At 32.0% G+C, this 19325-nt stretch overlaps 1 protein-coding gene across 1 annotated transcript in view; it reads left to right on the top strand.

The window, feature by feature from the left end:
- The window catches only part of LOC106456934 (nuclear valosin-containing protein-like), a 95748-nt gene that overhangs the window by 68953 nt on the left and 7470 nt on the right, over nucleotides 1-19325 (top strand). The window contains exons 21-27 of the mRNA XM_022382739.1: nucleotides 4635-4754; nucleotides 5655-5779; nucleotides 11602-11787; nucleotides 13969-14097; nucleotides 14500-14596; nucleotides 14837-14925; nucleotides 17782-17882. Coding sequence (XP_022238447.1) covers nucleotides 4635-4754; nucleotides 5655-5779; nucleotides 11602-11787; nucleotides 13969-14097; nucleotides 14500-14596; nucleotides 14837-14925; nucleotides 17782-17882 — 847 coding nt within the window. The remainder of the gene's footprint in view (nucleotides 1-4634; nucleotides 4755-5654; nucleotides 5780-11601; nucleotides 11788-13968; nucleotides 14098-14499; nucleotides 14597-14836; nucleotides 14926-17781; nucleotides 17883-19325) is intronic.

The raw sequence follows: 19325 nt of genomic DNA, 5'->3' as shown, positions 1-19325 counted from the left end.
ATCTAAGCTTTAATTGTTTTTGCTTTGTATAATTCTGTATGAAAGATTAGAAAGAAGTATAGTATTTTTTTCGATTAAAGTTTTTTTTTTATTTGGTGAAAGTTAGTAATCAAACAAGTTTTAAGCTAATTTTGTTTTAACTGTAATTATTTGAATAAAATTAGGTTTAAAACATGTTTGAATAGTAGATACATGTAGAAGAGAGAAATGTATTTTGTTGAACTGCATATAGTAACAGTTTACGTAATTGAAAAGTTGTTTAAATATAATTTTAACTGTTGGCTTTTTGTCAAACATTATTTAAAATCGACAAAATACATATATTAGCAATTGGACAAAAATCATTCTCAAAAACACAAGTAACCTTGTATTGAAATATTTTACAAATTAAACAATTGTTTGTAAATTTTCAAATGGAGTAAATTTAAGCAATTTTTAACCAAGTTACTTCCTACTGATTTAATTTGAAACAGATATCTAAGTTTCTTTAAGCCTTAGCAATTTGATTATCATAGTCACTACTGATACTTATTTTTTACGGAGTTCAACATTTTTAGCAATTTTACACCACACTGATGTTTGATACTCCATAACCTCAAGCAACTGTTGCATTCTCCTCAAACTTAAAATAACAAAATGCACTAACAATGTTAGAAACATATTTAGTTATCCAAATATAACCAGAAACATTTTCTTTTAATTAGTCATGGTCTTATAATAATAGGTAGGCAAACAACAATTTATAAGCATAAGGAAAAGTTTTATTGATGGTGGAGAATACTGCATGTTTTGACAGAACATTGGTCTTTCTTCATCAGGTAGAAGACAGATAATGTTCTGTCGAAACATGTGGCCAATGAAAAGAACTGCAGTTGACTGAAACAGAACAAATGTTTATTTAACAATCATTATTCCAAGCTGGCTAACATAAAGTTGTTTATTAATTAAACATAATAATAGATAAACATAGAGTAACACTGACATTTTGATTAGAAAGTGTACATGGACCTTCAACAAAACAAAAAATTACAAGAGAGTGTTATTATCAGTCACATTTTTTTAAAACAACATTGTGGATAAATTAAACATGCACCTTTGGTGACAGGGTGGGGTGTAGAGTTACACCGCTGCTCCTTTTTCAACATTAAGTTATTAGTGTTGATGTATATTTTATGTTTCATACTTACTCTACTGTAACACTTCTCTTATGTCTTGTACACTAGGCATTCAATACATTTAAACCACCAAAACATCATATGTTACAGCTACTTCCAATCATTGGAGCAGACCATTATGATGAAATGATGTATTTATTTTTTTAATACAACAACTTTTGTTTAAGTAATGGACATTATACAGATTAAAAGAAATGTTTCATATGAGTGACATTTAAAGTGTGATTACTGTTCAAACATTGTTAAAATAGTTTCTGTGAACAAGAAAAAACAACTGACACTATTTGAAAGCTGCCTTACAAGTCTTTGAATATTTAGAATGATCTTTGAATTCCTGACTTGTGAATAAACTTTTGAACATAGCTCTAAAATCTACATTGTAAAATAAGAACAGAATCCAGTTAGTGTTTTCATCAGAATGAATATAGTCATTACGATCTTACTCATGTCAGAGGATCTGGAGGATAACTCTGCAACATTGGAGGGCCATTTTCACATATTGGTACATATGCATGTGAACATTTATTATTAGTGGAGGGACTTTTCTTAATTGAATATTTGATCAGGAATGAGTTTTATGAAATGCAAGAAAGAAAGAATGCAATGGTAGTAATATCATTTTGAATTCTGTTGTAATAGAAAAAAAAATTAAGTTTGTGAGGAAGAGGTTAAATGATTTTGTAACAAAACATATTTAAAGTTATACCCTCTTTCTTCATTTGATTCTTTCTATTTGATGATTAAACTATTTTTATTTGAGAAATACTGGGATTAAGCTGGTGTTATAGTAAATGAAGCTGTTTGGCATTGTCATGGAAATAAAAGTTTATCCAAACACAAGTTAGGAGTCAAATGAAGAACAATGTGTTTGAAGAGTGTTAACAACCTTATGTAACTATTGGATACATAATTGTTGTGTTCCAGCCTCTTGCAGGATTCTGTAATATTGATATAAGAGGCTGGTTTGAGTGTGACTAATAGCATAACCACAAATTAAGCAATATAGTCAGCAATAAAATAGAATGTAAAAACTTTTCAAAAACCCTTTTTGTTTTGGTGAACCAAATAAGAAATAATTTTTCAAATTTAGTGAGTGCCTGCATAATCCAAGGAAATATTAGTAACTGGTTACTTCTTCTGTAAGTCTGGAAGAGTTCCTTGAATAACTGATTTTGATCACATCATAATAAAGTTGTATCTTGTTTTTATATTACAAAATGCAGTAGTAAAATATATATATTGTTTATATTTATGTTACACCAAACTTCTACATCTACTATGCTAGGTTTTCTTTCACCTTTCCTTAGACAGCTTGTTTCTCTAAAGTGGTTAGGAATGAACTTGGAAATATGTTTTTACTACTTGGATGCTCATTTGGCATTTTCTGACTAAGGTTTTTTGTAGTTTTATTTTTACAGGTAGTGAACAAAAACTGACTTTCTTGATGATTTTTTTTAAACACTAAATACCTCATTCTAAATTGAAATTATATATGAAAAAATGTTTGATTTTTTCATTACTTCATGCTTTACAATTAGTTCCAATAGAATGAAAGAGGTTTAACTATTATTGTTTTTTGATTTGATCCAGTAAAGTAATTAATATTGCAATTTTTTTATGAATGGTAATAAATATTCTTCTTCTGTAAGAGTTAGGTGTATAGTTCCCCACATGTAATGAGGAACTATACTAACATAATAACCATATATGAACTTTAACATTTACCTCCATAACAGGTATTTTTTAATATTATTTATTTTCTGAAATCAGAATTGTAATTTGGAACTAAAGGCTGTTCATTCTGCAAACAGCCATCTGTAAAACAGAGTTCATTATTGGTCCAGTTTTAGATTAAAATCATGATGTCTAAAGAAAGGTTAATAAAATAACTTTTTAGAATGAAAGCTTAGTTCACAATATTTTCATAAAATGTCTTTCTCCTCTTAACCCTTTCCAGATGGGTCACAGGTGAAAAGCCATGTCATTGCATTTTTTGACTCGTATTCAAAATTTTAATGAACTACTATTTCATGAATTTATGTCAATAAATTTGTTATCAAATTGTAGATTATAATTCAAATTTTAGTACTATATATTACTCAATTTCTTAATTTAAAAGCAAATATTAAAAAAAACAGATAAACACCAATTTTTGTGTGTGTCACATGGTATGTTGAAAACAGCACTGGTTCAAATTAGATGTTTGTGAAGTCAAAATACTAAGTCTATAGTTTTGAATGAATTAGAAACTCTATTTACTGAAATTGAAAAGCTAGAATATAAAATAAGAGCCTCTTATCTTTTCAATTTGCTAAGATATTGATCATTTTTGGAAAAACTCCCTTATATACACTTACTTCTATATATATGACATGAATAACCAATATGAAGTTCAAAATGTCTCCCTAGTGGCTTTCTCAGGCATTTTAACAGACTTGGCGCCATTTCTTTCTTTTGAACCAATATTTCAACGAGGTAGGGTGTGTCTTTAGTCTGCATGAAATTTCATATTTTTTTAGACTAAAATACATCTTAGTTATTAAGCTATAGTGTAATTCTATGGTATTAATGTAGTAATTTGTGATTTTCTAGTTATTCAAATGTATATATAAAATCTAAAAAAATATTTTGTTTAATATCCTACATGTACAATTTTTTTAAAGGCTTAGCAACCTACATCAAGCAGCAACTGAGTACAAAGGTCGTAACTAGACGAGATAATTGTTTGCTTTACTTCTCTAGTTACTGTTCTATGTTTAAAGAAAAATAAGTTTGAGAACTTATTTCAAAATAACAATAATCTATATACAAATATAGTGTATAATAATTGAACTTTGACTGTATTTCACAAAATACTAGTCTCCTAAAACACAGCCAAGACAAGTTACTTTGAACAGACCAAAGGTCAATTTTATGTTATTTGATATGGTAACATGAGTGCACGTGAGCCTCATCATTGTAACTTCTCAATTGTTAGCCAGGCAAGGTTGAAAGGTCAATATAAATATATATACATGTATAATATTATGAGATTTAAGCTATTTAGTCTAAAAATTTATGTTTTTGTGTTCATTCTAGAATGAAAGAGGCATAATTTATGTTTATTTCCTAATTTTTTATGGTGGTTGCGAGAGTGGTCAAATTTACCAAACCTGTACAGAGATTAATCACTGAAAATAAAGATAAAAATATAAAGTTTTTTCTTAAGAAATGTTTGATAACTATCTGAACATTATAAAGATTTCTCATTTGAAATTTCAAAAGTTTATGATGTATAAAAATATTTCTAATCTTAAAATGAATAGTACTTTGCACGATAGATAGGCAACATACTAATTGAAAAGTTATAGCATGAAAACTATAACAAGCACAAAATGGTTATGAGGTCGGTCCTAGGAACTGAGCCCATGCTGAAAAAGTTAATTGTTTTGTACATTTAAAATATATTAACATTTCTAGTTTTTTTTTCTATTTTAATAAAGGACAAGAGAAGAAAGTATGAACCACCAGTACCCACCAGAGTGGGAAAGAAGAAGAGAAAAACCAAGGGTCCAGAAGCTGCTAGCAAATTACCCCTAGGTATGATACTTGGACAACTCCTATTTAATACCTTCTATATTTTGTTTAAACAAATGAATGAACTTTAGGTTGTTTTAGAAAATATTATTTTTGTACAGTCGTGTTTGTTTTCTTAACCAAAATTTCCTTTCACAGTTTTGGAGATAGAAGGATCAAACTTGGCAGGCAAGCTCAGGGTGGTGCGGGAGTGTCCTTACTTATATGACATGGCCCCTCTACTAAGGAGGGGATAGAATATGCCCCAAAGCTCAACCAGTCATGTTAGAGTTCTAGGAGAAGGTTTTCAGGGTTGTTGAACCCAAATTTGGTATCATATTTTGTGTTACTGGCCGCACTGTGTTACTGTTTTATACTTCTACTCATAAGGTAGCAGGATCAAATATGACCCACATGCTGAAGTATCAAGTAGTAGGTGTTCTAATGGGGGTTTGTTTTTGGGTATGGGACCCTCTCCTCATGGGGTAGCTAAGTAAGTAATTGGGAATAATGGAAGAGCTTAACCTATACATTGGGTCTTTCGAACATGTAGTGGTACTTGAGTATTTCATACTAGTATATTTTTAAATGCTGCACCCGACAGAGTCCTGGATGTCTAATAAACTTATATACCATGTTTTTTTCCATTGTCCTGGGAACTGTCTTTACAATATTTGCTTGAACAGTCACTTTGTGTCTATACAAGCATAAAGCATAATATAAAGCTTCTGGTATTGATGATCACATAATGTTTTTGTTTTTTTCACAGCTTTTAAATAAATTATTTGGAACAAATGTGTATCAGTCCATTTGATAAAGATCTTGACCTGTAAGATTATGTTTTATATCTATTAAGTATATCATGTGGAACTACTGTCTTACTTCATACTGTGTGTGTGATTATTGTCCCTTTTTTTATATCAGTAACCCCTCATACAAGATGTAGGTTAAAACTTCTCAAGTTGGAGAGAATTAAAGACTACCTTCTCATGGAAGAAGAGTTTCTCAGGAATCAAGAAAGATTAAAACCACAGGAAGAAAAACATGAGGTTGGCATTATCATTTGATTTTAAATATTTTTATTAAAGGTCATTGGTAAACAAAGTGCTTAAATGATTTTTTAATATGCAATGCTGACTGGAGTATAGTGCAATAGCATTTTTGTTTATATATAAACTGGTCTTGTTAAGGCCCTGTAAATCAGATACAAAGATGAGGAATTCAAAAAAAAGGGGATTTTTCCACCTAAATTATTTGTGATACACAGTACAAGTTCATCTTAATTTTCAAGCTTCTCAGTTTCCATTTCATAACAATTTAAAAATTTTCAGATTAGTGTTTGTTTTTAATATAAAAACAAGTTGGATGTTACAGTAGCATGGCTGTTTTGATCATGTGCAGTTAGCATGAGAGGTGTAACTGGCTTAACCAGTGCAATGGACTGGTTGATGTACTGCTAATATTTTCATTTTGTGTACTTTGGCTGCAAACAAAAATAATAAATCTGTACGGAATTATTGTAGATAACAATTTAGAAAGCAAGTAAAAACTTTACAGCTTAGGTCCTTGAAATATTGACAGCTGTAAGTAAGAATTAAATAAAATATAGCTTGTAGTGAATTAAACATGATTCTTTTTGATGTGAAAAAAACTAAAACTCAGTTAGTTTGACTTATTGAAAAATCCAAGTGTTATTGAAGATAGCAGAATTTTGCCATTGTGTTTGAAGAGCTTAGATTCTCTTAGGACAACTGGTGTGTAAAAATGGCTGGCACATGCAAAGTTCAAAATCCATGGCTGATCCAGAACAGTGGTTTGAGTAATCATGATCATCAATAAGTGAAGCTCAATGTCATTTGTGTCACAAATCACTGTATATTTTCAGTATGGGTGAAACCACTCTTAAAATAAAAATCATATGTCATCTGAGTAACATATCATGAACCATGATAGAGGTTCATAATAGGGTTCATAACGATTTGCACAAAACTGTAATACAACGTTCAGGCAAAAAGCACCTTAGACAGTAAAGATTCAATTTAAACAGCACTTTAAATCCTTTACTATTGCCTGCTAAGGCTGTACACATATAAAAATGCACAAAAAAGTATGTATATTAGACTTAAGAAAGAAAAGAAAACTTGTTCAAAATAGTCAGTTTGTAATTCTTCTTATTATTATTCTCTTGCCAGCCTACAACAAAAACTTTGTATATTCCACCCAAACCTTTTGTAGAATACTAAATAAGGTACTGCAAATGTTGTAGGGGTGTTGACAAGTCTATTTGTTTCTTCTATATTTTACATAGGCTAAAACATCATAATTCTAGTATAAATGATGTTATCATTACCCCTTGAAGTTAGCTTAACTACAGGGTGAAACAGGAATTACCAGCTAATAATAGATGAACATTAGATGACTGTAATGTGTAGATACTCAATGCTTTATACACTACACAGTCAATATCTTTAGGGAGCCAACCCCTATATTATGTATGAAGTGAAGGAGTAAAAAAAAAATATATACACGTAATAGTAAATCTTATTACATACAATCGTAGAATTATTACTTTAAAAGACACGAAGGTTTATTTAAAGCAATGTTTGAGAAGTATATGTTTTATTTGAAAAGACTGCTTTTCTACTGGTAAACTTTTATACATGCTTAGTTGGGGTTGTGTTTTAATCTAGGCATATATTTGCCCATTTCTATGCATTATATGTAGAGAATTTAGTTACACAGAAACTATAAATGCTTGCTCTATTCTAAAAAAAATCTCTATGACGATCTCCAGCTGCAGCTTAACATTTTACATCTCGAGCTAATGCAATCAAATAGTCAATAGCTACAGTAAATCATCATGAACTGTATCAGCTAGCTACTAGCTATGTTTATTATAATTCCAATGTATAAAGTTAGCTACCGTATCACTTAATCCTTTGCCCATAGCCAAGCATAAAAAAAGCCAGCAAACAAGATAAATAAAAAATTGTGAATTAGAAACCTGCAAATAGGGATTGTAATAAAAGTAAGGTAACAAGGCTGGAAAAATATGTTGTCATTATTTACTCAAACTACAAACCACTATTTTTGACTCCATCAACTGTAATTCTAAGTAACAGCATGGAGTGAAAATAGGGGGTTTGTAGTTTCAGTAAATAATGTCTGCAATATCTCCAGCCTTGTTTGCTTACTTTTTTTTTAACAATCCATATTTCCAAGGTTTTTAATTCCCAATTTTTTATTTATCTGTTAAAGTAATGAATAACAGTGTTACTAATGTAAAGTCACTGCTGGTTCAATATATGAAACTTCCTGGACCAAATAGCAACAGTGCACTGTATTTGAGCATAAGTATTAGTTCCAATACAGTATCTTACCTTTTCTTGATTAGTACTACCATCTGTCAGTGCAAGTTTTCCATGCTCACCACCAGCCTTCCATCTCCCACTTCTGCATATCCACATGTAAATGATTATGCAGCAGTTCTCCACCAATAGGAGCACAACATAACCCCTATTTTAACCAGTGCCCTCTCCACATTTGCACTCGTTAATCACTTGTCAATTGGCAGTAGTACTGTACAGACATGCTTTTTTTTACTCACAAACTTGTCAGTGTTTTCCTTAGTTTTCTTTACTGTGATTTTGTTATTACTTTACTTACTGGAGTCTTTTTGCTAGTATATTGTAGATCCCACTCTGTTGTGAGTGGTACCTGACCAAGAATAATTTTTTTGAAAATCTGCACTGTCCATTCTGTGACCATGATCAATGTCAATTATGTTGTAGCTCTTCCTACTGTGAACCTGATGACAATTCCAGATGCCACCAGGTGTTGGTTGTATACCTCCATTCAATTGTCATTTATGCCAAAATGGTTACATCGCAGGATTTGGTTATTCACTCCATAGGACTGCTAGTATCTCTCTCTAGTGGTCTTTCGCTTCTTAAATATGCTTGTCCCAGACCATACATTCATAGACACACATGAGTAAAGTAGGCAGGGATTGCGGCTAATATCTGATGCTCCATGGCATTGAGACCCTACTGCAGACCTGACATACAATTCCAGATGCCATTGGGTGTTGGTTGATTGACTTCACAAATGTAGTAGCTCTGCTTTTCAAAATTGGGTATCGAGGTCATTGTCTCTAGTGATGCATTCCTTTCTTCTAGTGGAGTATGGGAGTCCTTGCCATTTACCAGCTCCTAGCCACTGGGGTGGTGTACCATGAAGGCTTGTCCTCCTGAGAGATGCGTCATACCACTCACTTGAGATTAGGGTGGTGACATTCTGTGGGTGTCAGTGGTGTTTAGCACTTCCTACCGTGGACCTGATGTACAATTCCAGATACTGCCAGATTTTGGTTGAAGCACTTTGCCATATCAGGACTATATATATTGCAGTTTGTCCCTCAGGCTCAGATGTTCATCCTACCTACCATCCTCCAGATGCTGTTCCCAGGGGGATCAAGGTGTTGGTTGGAGATGGTCCAGCTAGGTAAGCCCTTGTACGTGTTTTGGCCAGTATCCCTCCTTCTACTGTGGATTGGATGAAAAATGCCCAATGCTGCCAAGTTCTAGACTGGAAATGCACCCCAGGTTTGGGGTCCTTCTTCCTACCATCTGCTGGATGTCAATCCCCGGTGGATCTGGTATTGATTGTAGCTGGACGCAGCACATGTATTCCCACTTGTGTACAGCCTAGGTATCCTCCTCCTACCACGGATTGAAAGAACCATACTATATGCTGCCAGATTTTGGACTGGAGATGTTATCCCACCAGGGCTTTCCTCCTTTCTACCATCCACTGGATGTTGGTTCTTGGTGGATCAGGTGTTGGTTGGGTTGGAAATGCATGCAAGTGCAGACAGATTTTGGTATGGCAGCTCATCTTCCCTACCAAATCCCATTTGAAGGTGAAGAAGTAGGTGATCATCTGCCCACCACAGAATACCAGATACCCCCAGGTGCTGGATGAGGTAGAGCTAACACTAGTCTGTTGTGCCATATCCACTCTAAACACAGGAGCCCCATTAATTAATTGGTAATATGTATTTTGTAATTCCTTCATGTTTTTCTGCCTTTTATGTTTGTGACACAGTCATAAAAGAGTGAAGAGTATACCTGGATCAGATGTGGATCAGTCTCCCATTGAGGTTTGATATTTTCTTTTTTGGTTCCACACCTCATGGTCTCTCTTTGAGCACTTCCTTAAAGGGGTCATTTTTTTCACTGGCCCTCCACCAGCTCAGTGTGGGATTTTATCTATTTTGTGAGTGGAGGTAAGATATCATATTGAAAGTTAACATTTTCCTAAACTGAAAATGTATTTCCAATTGATACTTACCTCCGCTCACATTTCCCACTCAGCCTCTCCACTTCCAGTGATGTGTGGTGTGGGACTTCTGACTAATCTTGACAAGTGATTAACAAATGCAAATGTGGAGAAGGTGGTGGTTATAATAGGGGTTGTGTCATGCTCCTATTGGTGGAAAGCTGCTGCATAATCACTTGCATGTGGATATGCAGAAGCAGGAGGTGGAAGGCTAGTAGTGAGCATTGAAAATTTGCACTGATAGAGGGCAGTACTAATTGAGAAAAGCTATTTTGTGAGCAGAAGTATCTATTGGAAATACATTTTCAGTTTAGAAAAAGTTAAATTCAGATGACAGTAGTAACATGTTAACTTTATAAGTTTCATAAACTAAATAAATGTAATTTTGTGTTTGTAATATTATTTTCAAGTAGTTTTACAATTTCTAAACATTAAGAAATACTAACAGTGGCCAAATTTGTAAGGGAAAAGGAAAAAAAAGTTGATGTTAAATTTTACAGCTAAACAATCTTCACTGAGATCCGAATAGAAAAAACCCATTAAACTCTCTACCCATTTTCTTCCTTATTCCATTACAGAACAGGCTGTATGGATCATTTGCTTTATGAGCACATGGTGTAAAAAGTGAGTACCAACAGTTGTGGAGTGTTGTGAAAAGATTCCTAATTCTATCTCATGGCCAACCCAGTGTTGAAAGGGGCTTTTTTTTTTGCATGAAAAGTCATTTTTTGGACAACACATTATAATTGAATTTGTCAAAGATTATGTGCTCCTTCATGAGATCAGTGTTAACAAAGCTATGCTGGCATGTACATTTCAATGCAAAGATACCATGTATATATATATCTATAGCAGCAGAAAAAATGTAAAGAAATAATATAAACTCAAGAATGTTCAAGATGAGATGGATGTTCTTATTAAGAAAGAAAAAAAAAAGTCTCCTTACTGACTGAAAAGCCTGGAGAAGTCCAGTTATTTGACTGAAGAGGCCAAAAACTGTAACAAGATCATGTTGTTTGTGAAATCGAATGCCTTGTGAAAAGTGGCATTGAGACTGCTGATTGTGAGGTGAAAGTTTTAGAAAATCTATTACAGGAAAATTCAAACCAATATAGCAAGCTGTTTACTACTTGTATTGTCTTTACTTTTATTTCTTTTTCATTGTTTTTCTTATGCTGTTTTTTCAAAAATAAAAGTTACTCAATTACATGTCAAGTGTTGTCAATTTTGTTCACCTATAAGTTCAAAATGGTCAAAAGATATAGTAAAAAAGTCATGGAAAATGAACAAAAACTTGAAGGTCATGGAATTTTTTTATCCTGTCTGGTGCATGACTCTGTGTAACTGCAGGCAAATTTATGTTATTTTATTGGTTTTAAGTTCCTCCAGTTACAATGATAAAAATATACAGTTCTATTTCAAATTAGTGCTTGTCTACAGTATTTTTAAGTAAATGTCATGTAGAAACTTGTGAATGAGAGTTTTTACTTCACTTAATTTACTTGTTGGATTATTTACTGTGATTTTATAGGAGGAACGTTCCAAGGTGGATGATCTCAGAGGTACACCGATGTCAGTAGGAAACCTAGAGGAAATCATAGATGACAACCATGCTATTGTGTCGACATCTGTGGGGAGTGAACACTATGTTAGTATACTTTCTTTTGTTGATAAGGATCAACTAGAACCTGGATGTTCTGTACTTCTAAATCACAAGGTAAGTTAGTTTCATCTGTAAGGCAACTAAATTTAGGTTTTCTATGATAAACACAGAAACATCAAACATGGTTGTTTTTTTCATATTCAAAAATTAAGGAGTTGAATTTCAATCTCTATACAGTGTGGTATTTTAAAGAATAAGGTAGCACTGCTGAAGATCAACTCCCTTCCTACAAAAACTGATGTTATGAGGCATGGATGTCTGCAAAAAAGTTTTATGTACCTTACACTGCATATAAGGGATGTTTTTTGTTACTATAAATATTTTAAAGGTCTACTACTTACAAATATTTTTTTTTACTATGTTATGATCTCCATTACAAATATCTTATGAAAGAGAATTTTATACATTTGCAGATAATCAAAATAATGACTTTAGTTATTATCATGACCCTGTAAATTTTATTACATTGTATAAAAGCTAATTTTTACTATTGTTACCAGAACTATTCCAGCTAGGTAAAATTTGGCTAGTTCTATCTATTAATCATTGCCTAATTTAAGTGTATACATTCCATAATGTATAAATCAAGATATTGAAAATTGTGAATAACACCTTCATATGGCTCGGCATGGCCAGGTGGTTAGGATGCTCGATTCGCAATCTGTGGGTCGCGGGTTTGAATCCCCGTCACACCAAACATGCTCGCCCTTTCAGCTGTGGGGGTGTTATAATGTGACAGTCAATCCCACTATTCGTTGGTAAAAGAGTAACCCAAAAGTTAGCGGTGGGTGGTGATGACTAGCTGCCTTCCCTCTAGTTTTACATTGCTAAATTAGGGACTGCTAGTGCAGATAGCCTTTGTGTTGCTTTGCACGAAATCCATAACAAACAAACACCTTCATACTTGGTGCCAATGCTCGAGTAGTAAGACACACCTTACAAATATACATGCTCTGTTTATCCTGTAATATTACTTCAATTCTAAAAATGTAGTTTCATCACCTTTGTTCTCAAAGACCATAATAGCTTTTAATTTTAACAATTGTTTTATTTGTAAAAAGTATCTTCAAAATTTTTAATGAAAACAAGTTATAGTGTGTAACATACTGTAAAATATTTATTACATAACTTACTTGTTCTAAGTATGAAAGAAGTATATATGTGTACACATTTATCTGAAGATACTGATGTACTTATTTTATATGTACAATTGTATAAATGTGTGTTGATAAATTTTACATTCAGCTTATTTATAGACATTAGTCCAGTTTCCTTTTCCTATTAATCTATGTAGCTGTGCTAGTAGCCTGGTTTATGGCCTTCAAATGGGCTACGTTGTGAGTTATGCAAGATAATTTAGGGAGTAACTCATCACAGCCACCTGAATTCTGTTATTCTAGTTTCATTTATTTTAAAAGTCCAAGATTATTTTGCTGTCTATGTGATTTATCATTCTGCCAAGGATTTCTGACTAGTTTCATTAACATAAATTTATGCATGCTGGTGTTTTGATTTGTTCCTTAACTTTTAATTTTTACACTTCTTTTCAAAATTAACCATTACTATCTGTCTGTAATTTAAAGTGACATCAAGTTGCCATAAGTAGTAAATATTGGAATATATATATACACTTGCACCCTTTAAAATGAAGGAGAATTAGATGTATGTTATCTCCTATTAATGGGTAAATTTTTTTCACATATCTTAACAATTATTTAAGCAGAGTCTTTCTGATGAGCAAATAAAGGTGAAATGGTTAGCAACTGCCTAGTTCAGTATGACACTTGTGAAAAAAGTCTTGGAGAACGTATCTACAAAAGTAGCACAGATGGTAAGAACAATATCCCACCAATCACATTACAAGAACTATCAACCAATAACATCATATATACCTCAATCCTCCTGGATTGGATATAAACCCCTGCAAAAACTGGTGCAAGATGGAAGTCTTTATAAATGGTGTCCTTTCCATCTGTGATACTTTGTAGATTTGTCTTCCAAGACTTTCTTCGTAAGTGTCATGCTGAACTAGGTAGTTGCTGCCAATTTCACTTTTCTTTGTACTTGAATTATATTTTTTGTATAATGTTTTTGTTACAAGTTGTAAATGAAACATTTGTCTCAATAATGTCCATTAGAGAATCCTAAATGGAAAAAGGAGAGATATATTTAGAAATTTTTCAGTGGAATATCATTAAATTGAAATCAGAATGGGCTGATCTTTATGTGACCTAGGTTCATGCAGTTGTTGGAGTTTTATCAGATGACACAGATCCTATGGTGACTGTCATGAAACTGGAGAAAGCTCCACAGGAAACATATGCTGACATTGGAGGTCTAGATCAACAGATCCAAGAAATCAAGGTGACTTGAAATGTCTGCTTACTAAGTATTTTATATATAATGCTAATAACTCATTTACTGTTATATGTAGCTTATTAGATGCCTTAACTACTTTCTAAAATATATATAACATAAATTATGCTGATTAATTTTGAGGTATTCTAAAGTTAAAAATGTATTAGTATGAAGTTTAACGTGTAAAAGTACATATTCCACTTTTCTTTAAACTTTTGAGTGTGTGGGTCAAAAAACTCAGGTCCTGTATGTACCTAGATTGATAAACATTTATTCATCCTCTGACAAGCATTGATATACTTGGAAGTAAAATTTAAACTTCTTTAATTTGATGTGAGCTTTCTGAAAATAATCCAAAAAAAATTACTGTATTGAGAGAAAAAATTAAAATATAACCTGTATATCTAGGAATCAGTGGAACTGCCTCTTACTCATCCGGAATACTATGAGGAAATGGGCATTAAACCTCCAAAAGGAGTTATTTTGTACGGTGCACCAGGGACAGGCAAGTATATGTGATAGGGTTCTTATATCTGATATATTAATATTTAATACAATTTGTTATACATGTATTCCCAGACCACTTTTTTTTAAGATATTTAGTTTATTTACCATTATGATGTAAAGACAGTTATTAAAGGACATTCTCTTTTGTTTCACAAGATTGAACTGTTAAGAAAATATTAAGTATTAAATTATTTTGGTTTTTCTGCAGACTGTTAACTGTTTTTTATTTTCTCCTCAGGAAAAACCCTCTTAGCAAAAGCTGTGGCTAACCAGACTTCAGCAACTTTTCTTCGTGTTGTGGGTTCTGAACTCATTCAAAAGTACCTTGTGAGTTGAAGTGTTTAAAACATAGGATAGTTGATAAGTTCTAGAAATGAAAGACTTAATGAGTTGTCAAATTTGAAAAATAAATATGAATTGTTCATGGGTTATAGACTTGGTATGCACTCTGGAAGACTGTTAGTTGTTAGCTTAAACTCGTAACCATGAACAGCAGATAAATTCTAGAGTGGATTACAACTAGTAAAGGTGCAGATAAATTCTAGAGTGGATTACAACTAGTAAAGGTGCAGATAAATTATAGAGTGGATTACAACTAGTAAAGGTTGGTGGTTATGGGTTTAAATATCCAGCCAGTAATAGCTGGTGAGGTCTAAAGTAGAACACAATCAGGGAAAGTTGGTTACGGATTTAACACTTTCTCTACAAAGTCAGTCGAATCAACCAACCTTGTAACCATTTTGTCTTCATTATAGTTTCAACACTATAACTTCTAATACACTTTGTGTATTTTCACAAAATTTTGCAGACTTTTAGTAAACATTACAAGTGTTTTGTACACAATAAAAACAGCTTTTGTAATGAAGTATTTTTATCAAAGATTTGTCTGTGATTATATGTATATAGTATTTTATTTACTTGTCCGAGTACTAAGTGATTTTGACATTATGATTAAGAATACTTTTCTCTATCAAAAAAAAATCTCAAATTTCATTTGCATAATCCCTCAAACCTCCTAAATATATTCCAAATGTTTTTGTTTCAGTAAAACTATATTTTATCTGTTATTTTCTTTACCCTAACTTTATACAAGGTTGGTCAATTTGTCTGATTTCATAACCACAGAGAAAAATCAAAATAAATGTAAATTACCGTTTTTTTTCTATCTAGAAACAATTATTTTCATTTGTTTATTCTAATTAGCCTTAAACTCGTAACAGTATACACCTATTTATACTTAAATTTTATTGCCTTTGAACTGTATCTAACTACTATTCTCACCATTATAAGTTGTAAATCACATGGCGAATGTGCAGCTCACGTTACGCTATTGAATTACATTACGAACAAGCTTACCTCGTGAAACAATTTTATTACATTATTATTTATTTCACCTAATCTAACCTTAACTAATGTAAAAAATTTCATACTTTTACATTTTTAATAGTAAATAAAGAATACACATGAAAAACAAAAAAGGTATTTACCTGGGTCATCTTTTTTCTCTCTTTTTTTTTGCTGTCAACGACATTTAACCCTACTATTGTATACTAATGGTAGCACCACATTAAATAATTTTTATTTAATTAAATAATGTATCAAAGAACACAGATTAATAGGGTTCAAAAAGCAGATAATGTTCAATAACTATCACAGTTTTTCTGGCTTTCTAACTATGTGACAGGAGCCATTAAAACTTCACCTAATTCATGAGAATCAAGCTTGAACTGAAAGTGAAATTGACAATTTTCTTTACAGAAAAGAATGTAATATACATCACTTGATAGATGAAAACCTTGGCTTTCTATTGGATATATATATATTATAGTATTGAACATCAGAGAGAACTATTAGCAATTTCTGTAAGAGAGGATGTGACAGATGGGCATGGCAAGAAGGGTCTAGTTGTCTATTTCTAATAAAATTGAAGGCTATAAAACTTATGCTTTGCATGAGTGATGATGATATTATAATAAGTAATCTACATTAAAATTCATACTTCTTGGATGGGTAGTAAATAAATTAATGAAGAGAGGATGCCAAGAGAGCGAATGTCACAATTCTCACACTTGGATAAATTCTAGATTTTTTTAATATATTGTGTTATAAAAATAAGAATTTAAAACTTATATACTATTAAAATATGGATTATTAGCTACATTTTCATGCTATATTTATTGGTATACCATGAAAGAAAAGTAGTTTATTTAAATTTTGAATGTAACGCACTAAAACCTTGTGACATGTGCAGAAAAAGATGTCCATGAAGAGAGGGTCAAATACCCAGCCACTAACAGCTGGATAAGTTCTAAAGTAGAATAAAATCAAGGGAGGTTGTTTACTGGTTTAAATACCCAGTCAAACAGCTGGTAAGTTCTAAAGTAGAACCCAATAAATGGAAGTTGATTACAGGTTTAAATACCCAGCCATTAACAGCTGGTAAGTTTTAAAGTAGAACAGAATCAAGGGAGGCTGGTTATGAAGTTAGATACCCAGCCAGTAACAGGTGGTAAGCTCTAAAGTAGAACACAGTCAGAGGAGGCTAGTTATGGGTTTAAATACACAGACAGGAATAGAATACAATCGTCATAGATGGGTCATAGGTTTAAACTTTGATAAAGTGAAGAAAGACTTGTTAGCCATGGGTTTAAATATACAGCCAGGAACAGCTGGTTAGTTCTAAACTTGAACACAATGAAAAAAGATTTGTTAACCATGGATCTAAATATACAGCCAGAAACTTATTGAATTTTTTTTTTCACACCAGTATGTACAAGAAAAGTATCAGTTGTTTGAAGTTTGTGAAATATTTATTTACATATTTACTTGTTGTGTATATAATAATGACTGCAATTATGAAGGAATTTGTAGTAAAACTAAGGTTTAATATACAACAGATGGATTATAATCAAGGCAAAAGAGAATATACAAAATAGTTGAAAATAGACACCATTCTTTTTGGCTAAGTTTGTAAGACTTAATTATTTAAATATCAAAATTACTGTACTTTTGAAATTTCAGTTTTGCTAGAACTGTCATAAAAATCAAAAGTTTTATTGTGTGTATGTGTAATTACTCTTAATTAAGTAGAGGTAAGTGTTATTCTAAGTAAAATAATATTTAAATTTTTCCAGTGTTTTATGTGAGTGAATATTTAGGATTATGGTTGATTTTTCATCATAGGGAGATGGACCCAAATTGGTCAGAGAATTGTTTCGTGTTGCAGAAGAACATGCTCCAGCTATTGTGTTTATTGATGAAATTGATGCTGTTGGTACAAAAAGGTAACCTGTTTACGGAGTTATTTTATCATAAAAAAACCAAAAGTATCTATCCCTAGTGGTGGGAAAAGTTTATATAGCAAAAGTATCTATCCCTAGTGGTGGGAAAAGTTTATATAGCAAAAGTATCTATCCCTAGTGGTGGGAAAAGTTTATATAGCAAAAGTATCTGTCCCCAGTGGTGGGAAAAGTTTAAATTTATATAGCAAAAGTGTCCGTCCCCATTGTCGGGAAATGTTTAAGTAGATTTAGCAAAAGTATTCGTCCCCAGTGATGGAAAATGTTTAAGTTAATCTACCAAAAGTACTTGTCCCCAATGATGGGAATAGTTTAAGTTAATCTATCAATTTAAATTATTTCATGGACTTTAAGAAGGTTAATTGTGTTAGACTCTTGGTTTCACTCAGAACCAAAGCTCTGAGCTACTTATACCACCCACCATGAAAAGTAATTGTTGATCATTTCAGTTATACTAAGAGCCATTCAACAATAATGTATGGTAAATCTACATTTTTTATTTTTTAAGTTACATCACATTTTCAAAGGTGAATGAAAGTGTGGTTAATTCCTAACAATTCAGTGTAGAATATCCTGCTTGCAAAATAAAATTTTTCATCAACATTATTTATGCCTGTTTTCCTGTCATTTCAAAAGTGAATGTTGAGTTTTGCCTGCATGTGCAAATTTTCAGGAGACAACACAACGGTTCACAATTTATATAAGATGTGTACATTATTACATAACTTAATAGTTAGGGATAACTATGGACCTATTAATACATCTCAGCTGTCCCATCCTTTAAACTAAGCTAAAACTATTAAAAAAAATCTTAAAGCCAGCCGTTATCATTCATATAGTTATCAAGCTTTCTCTTAAACTGACTTAAATTTACTGCCTCCACAAACTTTAAAGGCAACCCATTCCAGAGGTCAACCACCCTGTTAGAAAAATTAAACTGTCTTAGCTGAAGATGACTCCTATCATGCCAAAATTTATATTTGTGTCCCCTGGTCCTACTATTCTTGCTGTTAAATATGAAAAAAGATGACAATCTTAAACACCTCAATCAGATCCACTGTAACTCTTCTTTTTTCAATTTCAAACATCTTAACCCCACCATTATTGGCTGGGTGGGATCCACCCAACTTGGAACTACAAAAGAATCCATAAGAGTAATTATACTATGATTTTTGATAATGTACGTGCACTTTACAAAATTTTACAGGTTTTTAGTAAACATTACAAGGCTTTCTTATACAAAACATCAGGTTTTTAAATTAAGTATTAAGAGTTTTTAATTAAAGATTTTCTCATGAAATTTTTTCTTTCAGAATGTTGACTATCCAACATGCAAAGTAATTTTTGATTTTAAGATTAAAATACTTTTAAGCATCAGAACATTTTCAAATTTCACATGTGAAATGTTTATAACCTCCAGATAATTAT

The sequence above is a fragment of the Limulus polyphemus genome, unplaced genomic scaffold, assembly GCF_000517525.1.
Source record: "Limulus polyphemus unplaced genomic scaffold, Limulus_polyphemus-2.1.2 Scaffold273, whole genome shotgun sequence".
NCBI classification, from domain to species: Eukaryota; Metazoa; Arthropoda; class Merostomata; order Xiphosura; family Limulidae; genus Limulus; species Limulus polyphemus.
This window is presented reverse-complemented; position numbering and strand designations above follow the sequence as displayed.